This window comes from Bubalus bubalis, chromosome 17 (genome assembly GCF_019923935.1).
Source record: "Bubalus bubalis isolate 160015118507 breed Murrah chromosome 17, NDDB_SH_1, whole genome shotgun sequence".
Taxonomy (NCBI): Eukaryota; Metazoa; Chordata; class Mammalia; order Artiodactyla; family Bovidae; genus Bubalus; species Bubalus bubalis.
In genome coordinates, this window is record NC_059173.1 from 28,347,676 (window position 1) to 28,360,526 (window position 12,851).

General features: G+C 37.5%; 1 protein-coding gene across 9 annotated transcripts in view; it reads right to left on the minus strand.

Moving 5' to 3' along the window:
• LOC102396564 (zinc finger protein 268) overlaps nucleotides 1–12,851 on the minus strand; it is a 48,808-nt gene that overhangs the window by 10,898 nt on the left and 25,059 nt on the right. For 6 of the 9 annotated variants that reach the window (XM_025267912.3, XM_025267911.3, XM_025267909.3 and 3 more), the window contains exons 4-6: nucleotides 9,310–9,436; nucleotides 8,929–9,015; nucleotides 1,913–5,312 (exon numbers count right to left, since the gene is read on the minus strand). In XM_025267912.3, coding sequence (XP_025123697.3) covers nucleotides 2,839–5,312; nucleotides 8,929–9,015; nucleotides 9,310–9,436 — 2,688 coding nt within the window. In that variant the 3' untranslated portion in view covers nucleotides 1,913–2,838. Of the gene's footprint in view, nucleotides 1–969; nucleotides 1,160–1,912; nucleotides 5,313–8,928; nucleotides 9,016–9,309; nucleotides 9,437–12,851 lie in introns of those variants that run through there. The other 3 variants (XM_025267913.3, XM_025267914.3, XM_025267915.3) reach the window with 3 other exon arrangements.

Below are 12,851 nucleotides of genomic sequence, written 5' to 3' on the forward strand. Positions count from 1 at the left end.
CCACTCTTGCCTGGAAAATCCCATGGACGGAGGAGCCTGGAAGGCTGCAATCCATGGGGTCGCTGAGGGTCGGACATGACTGAGTGACTTCACTTTCACTTTTCACTTTCATGCATTAGAGAAGGAAATGGCAACCCACTCCAGTGTTCTTGCCTGGAGAATCCCAGGGACGGGGGAGCCTGGTGGGCTGCCATCTATGGGGTTGCATGGAGTCGGACACAACTGAAGTGAAGTAGCAGCAGCAGCAGCAGCAGGGGGCTTCCCTCACATGTTTTTCTTCAGAAAAACCTTCACATTATTCCTCAGTAACTTCTATTTCCATTTCATTATTCAGAATTAGCAGCACGATTGCACTTAACTACAAAGAGGATGCAAAAATGTAGCCGGGCACATTATGAAAAATACAGTGATACTCTTGGTAATAAAATATTGGGTTCACTACTAACAGTCTGCTACACTAAATAATGTCATGACTTAACGAAATAAAAACTATACATTATTGGATCCATTTTTGCTGTAATTCCATTTAGGATTTTAAAATCTATTACATGTTCGCAAAAGACTTTGTCATTTCCCCCCAAAATGTCTAATTCCTGTGAAACACTGTAAAATGTGAGAATTATCATTCCCTTAATGTTCCTGAAAAATATCAACTATTACTGAAAGTCTCAGGAACATCCTTCTTTTCTGGGGCTAGGGCAGAGTTAGAGGAACTAGGTAGATTTTCAAGCCAGAGATTCAATTTTTAACTTTTTTGCTTATAAAAATCTATTCATTTTTGCTCAGTTTCATTCACCTGGAAAACTTTCCATTTAAGATCAAACCCAATCCAGCAATATCCTTTCACACAGTACTTGGTTTACATCGCCAACATTACATTGATATCTCTGGCTTCTACTGGAGGCTGCATGTGAATGTGCATCACACAACACAGCACCTTTAAAATCTAATAGACCTTGGAGAGTGGGACACAGAATATGTTTATTCTTTATTATGTGTATGTATCTTCCTTGGAACATCAATGACAAAATACATATTCATGACATTTTCCAAGTTTAGGGGATAGACTATAGCAAATGTCTGAAATTCTTTCCTTATGTAAGCTTTCTCTTCTGCTCTGTGAGTCATCATTCTTCACTCCAAGTTTCTACTTTGGATCCTGCATAAGGATTAGGGATTCAGAAATTAGTAACTATATACTTCATGGAAGAAATAGTTTCTTTGGGTAAGCAATGGGATTCCCCACTGAAGGGCACAAAGTAGTGGGTGTTTCAGAAGTATCTGCAGTTTTAAATCCTCATATTCCTTCAAGATAGCCCTAAACTTATTTTCAGGGTTCTAGCTCTTCCCATATTAATGCTAATATATAAAAGGTAATTGGTGAGGTTATGAAAAAAACTGATTTTGTAAGTAAGCCATTGGTAGAATGACTTTTCACTGCCCTGAATCTACAGCTATACATGCACGCTTCAGCAGCATCACTTAAAGGTATCATTTAAAAGTACTGAGAGGATACCAGATAGCTCAAATTAAGAGAGAAGTGAACTAGAATTAAGAAGTGACAACAACTAAAGCTATTCTGGGTAATCTATATAGAAGGAACTAATTAATATTTTCAGCAAGATGTTACCTGAGAACAAAAGCTAAGTTTGATTTTCTGTACTAAAGAGTCCATTAAAAATTTAAATTCTGGACTATCTCAGCCAACTCCTGGCAGGGTACCCTGAATGATGATCTGATCACGCATACATTGCATACACTGTCAATTCTCTTAAAGGAAATCAAGGTATTCTAATCAAAGAGGGCAGGACAGATTCCAGATATGCAATCACATGAAACGTGAGCTATACTGATTATATAACTGAAGAGAGAGCTTTCAGGTCCATTTACAGAGAGTACAAAACAATAGTAAAGGTTTTAAAGTACTGAAATGCATTTATATGCCATATTATTCTAGTAACAAGTTGTATTTTAAAGAAAGATGTTGCCATGCAGAGTATAAATCCCTGGGAAACAGTACTGTTATCTAGTTAATTTATTTATCAAATGTGGCATCCATAAGAATATGCTAAAGTCCACAAAACACATTTTATAGTACAGAAAGGAAGAAAACACCTAAACATTGCTGCAGGGCTTCTGATGTGATCCTTATTATTATCATGATTATTACATTTACTCAGGTAAGAAAATCTTTATATTCTATAAAATGTTTATCATTGATAGTTGGATAGGTTTTTTTTTTTTTTTTACAAGTTTTAGTTCTCTAAGAGTTTAGAAGCATAATTTGAAGCATAATTTCCCCTAAATTTATAAAGGAAATTTTTTTCCAGATGAATCAAAATAGTAAGCCTTCCTGTAGAGACTTAAAAAATATTCATAGATCTTCACTCATTCAAAATTTTACTTTTTTATCAGAAGCCTGTCATTTCTAGATGAAGAATTTCCCTAATTTTATACCATGGTTTCTCCAACATATTAGCTTCTGATGCCTGCAATACATTCAATTAACATTTTTTTCTCATTAAGATCCTAATTCCAATAAATTATGAATTTCAAAGGACTGTATTCTATATTTATTTGCATTATGGAATTGACTCTTTGCAGATGTTAGCATGTTAAGAAATGAGTTTCTGATATTCACTTCATTCATATTGTTCCTCAACTGCACAAACTTAAAGACATGGTGTGAATTCCTGCTAAGAACTTTCAGAGGGTTCACTGAATTCATACAGTTCCTGTGTACATTTACTGATTTGTGTGTGTGTGTATAAAAAACAGCTTTCTGTGGATTCCTTTCCACATGCCATACATATATGGTGTACAAAGAGATGATTCCATTTATAAAGTTTCTCTCCTGTATGAATTTTCTAGGAATTCCGGTGAATTCACTTTTGAGAGAAAGTTTCTGATATTTAACTTACCAATATGTTTCTCATCTGCATGAGTTCTCTGATGCATAATGAGTTGTGATTTCCAACAAAAGGCTTTCCCACATTCAGTGCATTTACAGGGTTTCTCTCCAGTATGAGTCCTCTGATGTGCACTGAGAATTGATTTCTGAGAGAAAGTTTTTCCACATTCACTGCATTCATAGGGTTTCTCCCCTGAATGAGTCCTCTGATGTACAATGAGCTGAGACTTCCTAATGAAGGCTTTTTCACACTCATTGCATTCATAGGGCTTCTCTCTCATGTGCATTCTCTGATGTACAAGGAGCCGTAATTTCCCACTGAAGGATTTCTCACACTGACTGCATTTATAAGGGTTTTCCCCTGCATGAGTTCGCTCATGTACAATGAGTAGTGACTTCCAAATGAAGGCTTTCCCACATTTGTGACATTCATATGGTTTCTCTCCTGAATGAGTTCTCATGTGTATAATGAGATATGACTTGCTACTAAAGGCTTTCCCACACTCACTACACCCATAAGGTTTTTCCCCTGCATGAGTTCGCTGATGTGAGATAAGCTGGTCTTTCCTATTAAAGGCTTTCCCACAATCACTGCATTCATAGGGACTCTCTCCTGTATGAATTCTCTGATGTACGATAAGTTGTGAGTTAAAACTGAAGGATTTTCCGCATTCACTGCATTCATGTGGTTTCTCCCCTGTGTGAGTCCTTGTATGTATGATGAGGTAGGACTTGCTCCTAAAAGCTTTCCCACATTCAATGCACCCATAGGGTTTCAATCCTGTGTGACTTCTCTGATGTACAATGAGCTGTGACTTCAAACTGAAGGCTTTCCCACACTGATTACAACCATAGGGTTTTACCCCAGTGTGTGCTCCCTGATGTACAATGAGCTGTGATTTAAAAGTAAAGGATTTCCCACATTCACTACAACCATATGGTTTTTCTCCTGTGTGGGTTCTCTGATGTACAATAAGGTTTGATTTTGTATTAAAGGCTTTCTGACATTCACTACATTCATAGGGCTTCTCTCCTGTATGAGTTCGCTGATGTATCACGAGCTGTGATTTCAAACCAAAAGTTTTCCCACAATCACTGCATTCATAGGGCTTCTCCCCTGCATGAGTTCTCTGGTGTGAAATGAGCTGGTATTTCCGACTGAAGGCTTTCCCACACTCACTGCATTCATAGGGATTCTCCCCTGTGTGAATTCTCTGATGTATAACAAGTTGCGAATTAAAACTGAAGGCTCTCCCACATTCACAGCATTCATGGAGTTTCTCTCCTGTGTGAGTTCTCTGATGTATAATGAGGTACGACTTGCTCCTAAAAGCTTTCCCACATTCATTGCATCCATAGGGTTTCACTCCTGTGTGACTTCTCTGATGTACAATGAGTTGTGACTTCAAACTGAAAGCTTTTCCACATTGATTACATCCATAGGGTTTGACGCCACTGTGTGCTCCCTGATGTACAATGAGCTGTGACTTGAAAGTAAAAGCTTTCCCACATTCACTACAAATATAAGGTTTCTCTCCTGTGTGAGTTCTCTGATGTACCATGAGGTTAGACTTTGTATTAAAGGCTTTCCGACAATCACTGCATTCATAGGGTTTCTCTCCAGTATGAATTCTTTGATGTATAATGAGCTGTGATTTCAAACCAAAAGCTTTCCCACATTCATAACATCCATAGGGTTTCAGTCCGGAATGAGTTCTCTGGTGGGAAACAAGCTGGTCTCTCCTAGTGAAGACTTTCCCGCATTCACAGCATTCATAGGGATTCTCTTGTGTGTGAATTCTCTGATGTAAAACAAGTTGTGAATTGAAACTAAAAGTTTTCTGAGAATCACTACATTCATGTAGTTTCTTTCCTGTGTGAGTTCTCTGATGTGCAACGAGGTAGGATTTGTTGCTGAAGTCTTTCCCACATGCATCACACTTGTAGGGTTTTGCTTCTTCATGAGTTTCCTGATGCACCACAAGGTTCGACTTGCTGCTGAAGGCCTTCCCACAGGAATTGCATTCAAACGATTTTCCTCCCATATGCGTTTGTTGGCAAATAAGCAGTGGCTTTCTGTTGGCAGTTTTTCCAGATTCATCACTTTCACAGTATTTTATGCCAATAACAGCTTGTTCATGTTTAGAAAGGAAGGATGATTCCCTCAATGCATGAATGTCATTAGGATTCTTTCCAGCATAATTATTACTGAGACCTGTATTACATTTCAAACTCTTTCCATTTGTGACACATTTATGAAGTCTCTGTCTTGAAGCATTATTTGCAGTAATAAGACACAGTTTTCCAAATGCAGTACAGGGATAGCCTTCTGCCATACTTCCCAGCTTGCCTTGATTTTCCTGATGCCATTCCACACAACCATCAATTTCCCAGACTTCGTCTAGAAATGAAAATACTCATATGTTACAAATAGTGACATGATCATAGTATAGCATAAAATTGCCTTAAAAATTCCATGTCATGAGATTTTTCTTAGTTTCCGATATCAGTTCTGAATATAAATAAAATCTCAAATGTAAAGGTACACAAACTCCTGGGCACCTGCAGAAACAAAACAAATCAAAACATGAAAACAGGCATAGAGATCTGATAATAAATATAGCTTTGAGTTTCAAAATTTTGTATAATAGCTTCTTTGGAAAGCACATGGAGGGACTTCCCTGGTGGCCCAGTGGTTAAGAACCAATCTTCCAATGCAGGGGATGCTGATTTGATTCCTGGTTGTGGAACTAAGATCCCACATACTGCAGGGCAACTAAGACTATGTGATCCAACTGAATGCCACAATGAAGATTCAGTGCAGCCAAAATTAAAAAAAAAAAAAAAGAAAAATCAAGGAAAAAAAACGAGCAAAATTAAATTTTCATTTCTCAGAGCATGATACTGCCCTAAGTGGGAATTGATGTATGGCAACATTTATAATTTGGAGGTTTCTGTACAAATGAATAAGGGTTCAGATTTAGGATGTAGAGAAACCTGGTATGATAATTAAGACCCTGTGATGTTGCTTCTTCAAAGCTGACCTTCTGTTGTGTTCTCTCAATGCCCTGCTCTGTCCTTCACCTTGGTCAGCATGTTACTCTGGTATACCTATTAATAGGTTAACTTTATCAATTCTCGCTTCTATTCAACCTCCAAATATTTGCCATTGTGCATAAGAACTCAGACCTGTGTCTTGATCTTTATCTATTTTGTATTTTTGGAATTTGGTGGGGGAAGGGGGTAGTTAATGTTTAAACAGCATCTGTTCACCTTTCCTCTCTGTTTTTCATTCTCCTCAGAGGAAAAAAGTTTTGTCTCTTAGCTCTTATGGCATTTTCCTCCATGTTTTCTAAACAAGAGCCTATTCTGTTGTACTTGATTTTCTCCCAATTACTCAGTGTGTAGGGTAGAGATTTAATTCCTTTCATCCTCCTCCCTTAATATTCCACATGATATACACACTCTCTTCCCATACCTGCACCATCCTAATCAAGCTATTTCATATTTTTGCTTAAATCAGTCTTCAGGTTTTACATCTTCACAATCATGTAATTTCTATTCACAGGTAAATCATGCAGGTGTACCATGGTTAGTTTTCATTCATAAATCATTTTTTCTCTTGAGCTGTTTTACTTAGCTGCCAAGTTTTCTCTGTTTATCTTTCACAAATTTAGAATTTACCCACCACAGACTCTTCTTCATATGTCTAAATAAATATTCTTTTGGTGCAGATCAGTTCAGACATGTCCGACTCTTTGCGACCCCATGAACTGTAGCACTGCAGGCTTCCCTGTCCATCACCAACTCCCAGAGCTTGTTCAAACTCATGTCTATCGAGTCGGTGATGCCATCCAACCATCTCATCCTATCATCCCCTTCTCCTCCTGCCTTCAATCTTTCCCAGTATCAGAGTCTTTTTCAATGAGTCAGTTCTTTGCATTAGGTGGCCAAAATATTGAGAGTTGCAGCTTCAGCATCAGTCTTTCCAATGAATATACAGGACTGATTTCCTTTAGGATTGACTGGTTTGATCTCCTTGTAGTCCAAGGGACTCTCAAGAGTCTTCTCCAACAACACGGTTCAAAAGCATCAATTCTTTTGAACTCAGCTTTCTTTATAGTCCAACTCTCACATCCATACATGACTACTGGAAAAACCAGTGGTTTGGACTACTTTGACTAAATGGACCTTTGTGGGCAAAGTAAGTATCTCTGCTTTTTAATATGCTATCTAAGTTTGTCACAGCTTTTCTCCAAAGGAGCAAGTGTCTTTTAATTTTATGGCTGCACTCACCATCTGCAGTGATTTTTAAGCCCCCCCCAAAAATAAAGTCTGTCACTGTTTTCACTGTTTCCCCATCTATTTGCCATGAAGTGATGGGAATGGATGCCATGATCTTAGTTTTTTAAATGTTGAGTTTTAAGCCAACTTTTTCACTCTCCTCTTTCACTTTCATCAAGAGGCGTTTTAGTTCCTCTTCACTTTCTGCCATAAGGGCGGTGGTCATTTACGAATCTGAGGTTATTGATATTTCTCCCAGAAATCTTGATTCCAGCTTGTGCTTCATCCAGCCTGGCATTTTGCATGATGTACTCTGTATATAAGTTAAATAAGCAGCATGAAAATATACAGCCTTGATGTACTCCTTTCCCAATTTGGAACCAGTCCGTTATTCTATGTCCAGTTCTAACTATTGCTTCTTGACTTGCATACAGATTTCTCAGGAGGCAGGTCAGGTGGTCTGGCATTCCCATCTCTTGAAGGATTTTTCATAGTTTGTTCTGATCCACACAGTCAAAGGCTTTGGCATAGTTAATAAAGCAGAAGTAGATGTTTTTCTGAAACTCTCTTGCTTTTTCAGTGATCCAACAGACTTGGCAATTTGATTTCTGGTTCCTCTGCCTTTTCTAAATCCAGCTTGAACATGTGGAAGTTCATGGTTCATGTACTGTTGAAGCCTAGCTTGGAGAATTTGAAGCATTATTTTATTAGGGTTTGAGATGAGTGTGGATAATTTTAATTAGAGATCACCAGACTGTGAAGAACCACTACTCTGATTAGAAACAAGGATCTAGACTTGCACTAATATAGTGTAAGAATGAAAAGAGGGGTGGATAGAGTATTTTTGAAGATGGATGGGTGGAAAGAAGGGTGCGACTGGATGCTTCCTCACCAAAAAGGAAGATGGAGGTGGACACTGCTGCCTAGCTGACAGTTCTGCTGCCCTTCTCCGGGCTGGCAGAAACCTGATTTTATGTTCTACCTCCATCCTTAAGGCCATGTGCTTCAGGTAGGAAACTGGAGACCCATCTCCATACCCGCTGCCGAAGGGCAAGCATGATTTATCTGAGCCAACAGTGATGGCTTGCCATTTCCCTTGCCAGTCTTTTTTACACAGGGTATGTGATAAAAATCTAGCCTACTGAACATGGTTAAGTCTGCTGGGGCTTCCTGAAATAGATTTTAATGTCTGATAAAAAGGAACAGTCTTTATTCCACTGGTCACTGGTACATTTGCAGGTATTGTCTGGAACTGTCATAGCCATCTGATGACTATGAGGGAGGAAATTTGAGGAAAATACATAGTTAGAATGGCAAGGAAGGGGTAGACCTGTGGCAGTTTAATGAGTCAATCACTTAGTCATCCTTAGAGCTGGCCCACTTTAGGACATTTTGTAATGTGTGATAATGAATCACTTCATCTTATAGGTTGATTTAAGGTTAATTAAAAATTGCAGCTGAAACAATTCTAATATTAGGGAAGATTAACTTTATTTAGAAAGGGTGTGAAAGTCACATGAGGTGAGATAAAGAGATAAAGCTGCTTAAATGCATAATGAAATGAGTCTACTACCTCAGAAAAGAAAGAAGGAAGCTGAGAATACCAGAGAAGAAATAATGAGCAAAAGATGGCTACAAATAACATAAAAGTACAAACACAAAGAGAACAAAATGTCAGACCTCACACTGATTCTGAGTAAGGAGGAAAAGATCTAAATGTTCTGGTTACTCACCTGAATGGCCCTGACTTGGGCTGTGCATCATCCACAGCTCGTCTTGTTCCAACTGGAAAATGATACTGGGTTTGGTGTATTGATATCCTGTGAATGGAAAATTATAGACAATCAGGATCAAGAATGCCTAGGACCCAGGGATTCAGAAAAACTGGGAAAATTTAGTTTAGAGGTGATATGATGAAGCTGCCCTTTTGCACTCTAACAAAGTAAACACCATTCAACCAGCATATTCTGATACCAAAGGAAGAATTAGAAAACCTGGCCTCTAAGTATAAGCCCCAAATCACCCAGTATTTTACAAAAATGCCCTAGTTTTCAGCCACCAAGAAGAGGAAGCCTGGAGATTACACACACTCCTTTCAAGGGGGCAATACATACCCAGGGATACCAGGTTTCTAAAGTTCTCCAACATCACACTCCTGTACAGGTGCTTCTGAGCTGAGTCCAGCAGCTGCCACTCTTCCCAGGTAAAGTCCACAAACACATCCATGAATGACAATGGTCCCTGAAATAGCAGGTCCCTATTCAATCTCAAATCATTTTACTGAGTTTATCATAAGAGCCAGCCAAGGCTGTCCATTATTTATATTCTTTAATATTTTAGGAGAAAAGCAAAATTTATTGAAAATATCCTATCAATATGCATTAAATCAGTTAACCTTTCATTCAACACATGAGAACACCATGTGTCAGGTATTCAACCTAGTGCAGGTAATATAAAATGGAGGAAAGGCAGTCCTGCCTGCAAGAAGTGTTCAGCATTGTAGAGAAAAACAAAGGTTAAATATGTAAAAATTTAATAGGGAGTCAAAGATGCTAAGACAAAAGAACATGTGGAGAACATGGGCATAAGGGAAGAATACATTAGGCTGAGTCCATGAAAGGGGACTAAAGGAGCCACCACTGAAGAAGGATATATCAAAATTTGGTGGAATAAAGGCAACAGCTGTAAGTAGCAGCTACTTTGTGGGGCAACAGATCTGAGCATGATGATACACAGATGGCAAAGCAGCACATGAAAAGGTGCTCAACATTATATATCATTAGGGAACTACAAATTAAAACAGTGAGACACCATTACATATCTAGAACGGCTAAAATTTTAAAAAATGGGCAACAATGAATTTGAAAATGAAATTTTAAATTTGATGAAAGACATGGATATAAATATCCAAGAAGTTCAACAAACTCCAAAAATGATGAAACCTTAAAGAAACATATACTCAAATTTTCAATAGACAAACACAAAGAGAGAAAGAACCTTGAAAGTATCAAGAAAGAAATGATTTGTTTCATACAAGAGCTCATCAGTAACATTATAAGCAGATTTTTCATCAGAACCTTTGGAGACCAAAAGACTATGAACCCATATATTCAAAGAGCTAAAAGAAAAAAAAAAAAAAAACCTATCAGTCATGAATTCTGTATGTGACAAAACTGTGCTTCACAGTGAGGTAGAAATGAATACATCCCCAGAAAAACAAAAGGTAGTTTGCTACCACTAGACCTGTTTGGAAAGAAATGTTCAAAGGAGTCCTGCAGGTGAAATGAAACCACACTACACAATAACTAGAAGCTGTCTTGAAGAAATAAAGATCTGAACAAAGGTAAATACCTGTGTAATCATTAATGGTAGTATTATTTTAACTTTGATTTGTAACTCTACATTTCGTCCTGTATATACTTATAAGAGACTAATGCATTTGAAATAATTGTTTATCACTTGGGCACACAGTGTATAAACATATGACATCAACAACCAAAAGGAGTTGGGACAGATCGGTAAAGGAGCAGTGTTTGTATGTCACTGAAGTTAAGCTGGCATAAATTCAAATCAGAATGTTATAGCTTCCTAAAAAGATTATCCACCATGACAAATGGGACTTATTCTCGGAATGCAAGAATGGTTCAACATTGGAAAACTGCTCAGTGTAATACATCACATTAACAGAATGAAGTTAAAAAATGATTATCTCAAAGAAGATTATCTCAGTTGAAGCACTGACAAAATTCCACACTCTTTCATGATAAAAACACTCAGTGAAGTAGGAACAGAAGGAAAATATTTCAACATAATAAAAGTCATATCTTAAAATTCTACAGTGAACATCATACTCAATGGTGAAAGACAAAGCTTTTCCTCTAAGGTCAAGAATGAGGAACCAACGCCTGCTTTCACCACTTCTATTCAACACAGCACTGGAAGTTCTAGTCAGAGCCACTGGGGAAGAAAAAGAAATAATAGGGATCCAAATTAGAAACGGAGTAATATTATTTCTCTGTTCATGGACAATATCATCCTATATGTAGAAAACCTTAAAGATTCCACACACATACATACACACTGAAAACCTAGTTAGAATAAATGAATTCAGCAAATAACAGGACACAAAGTCACCCACCAAAATGAGCTTCGTTTCTATGCACTAACAATGATCAATCAGAAAAGCAAATTATAAAAATGATTCTATTTATAACAGTATCATAAAGAACTAATAATTTGGACTTCCCTGGTGGTAAAGTGGATAGGAATCTGCCTTTCAATGCAGGGGATGCTGGTTCAATTTCTGGTCTGAAAAGATTCCACATGCTATGGGCAACTAAAGCCTATGTGCTACAACTAATGAGTCTGTGCTCTCGGGCCCGAGACACAACTAATGAGCTCCTGTGCCACAACTCTGAAACCAGCACAACCTAGAGCCCACACACTGCAACTACTGAAGCCACGCACCTAGAGCCTGTGCTCTGTAACAAGAGAAGCCACAGCAATGAGAAGCCTGTGCACTGCAATGAAGTGCGGCCTGTGCACTCTCCACAACTAGAGAAAGCCCATGCGCAGCAACAAAGACCCAGTGCAAACAAAAATAAATAAATAAAATTTTCAAAAGAAGTAATAACTTAACCTAGGAAGTAAATGACTTGTAAAAGGAAAGCTAGAAACCTTGTTAAAAGAAATGAGACATAAATAAAGAGAAACATACTTTATGCTCCTTAATAATATGTTAGTAGTATCCAAAGTGATCTACATATTCAATGCCATCCCTAATAAAATTTCAATGGTATTTTTTCCAGAAATAGAAAAACCCATCCTATAATATATAAAAAAGCTCAAAGGACCTTGAATAGCCAAAACAATCTTGAAAAAGAACAAAGTTGGAGGACTCATACTTCCTAATTTCAAAACTTAGTAGAAAACTAGTAACCAAAATAATGTGAAACTGGCATAAAGACTGAAAGACTGACATACAACATGGTATTTGCATAGAGGTAACAATGGAATAGAAGAGAGACCAGAAACAAACCCTTGCATATATGGTTAAATGATTGTTGACAATGGTTCCAAGATCATTTATGGGGAAAGAAAAGTCTTTCCACTAAATGATGCTGGGAAAGCTGGATATCCACATGAAAAAAATGAAGTTGGACCCTTATCTAATACCATATATAAAAACAAACTCAAAATAGATCAAAGACCTGAATGTAAAACCTAAACCTAAAACTTCAGAGGAAAACATAGCATCAAAAGCTTCCCGATGTTAGATTTGACAGTGCTTTCTTGAATATGACAAAAGGCACAAGCAACAAAAGAAAATACCAATCAATTGGACTTCATGAAAATTAAAAAAATTTTTGCATCAAAACACAACATCAACATTGTAAAAGGCAACTCCCAAAATGGGAGAAAGTATCTGTAAGTCACATATTTTATAAGGGGTTAATATCCAGAATACATACAGAACTAAAACTCAACGAAAAAAAATTCTTCAAAAGTGATCAAAGGATGTAAATAGACATTTTCCCAAGGAAGACACAAATGGCCAATAAACACATGAAGATGGTGAACATCATTAATCATAAGGAAAATGAAAATCAAAACTATAATGAGATTCATCTTACACGGATGGCTCTCAAATACCATG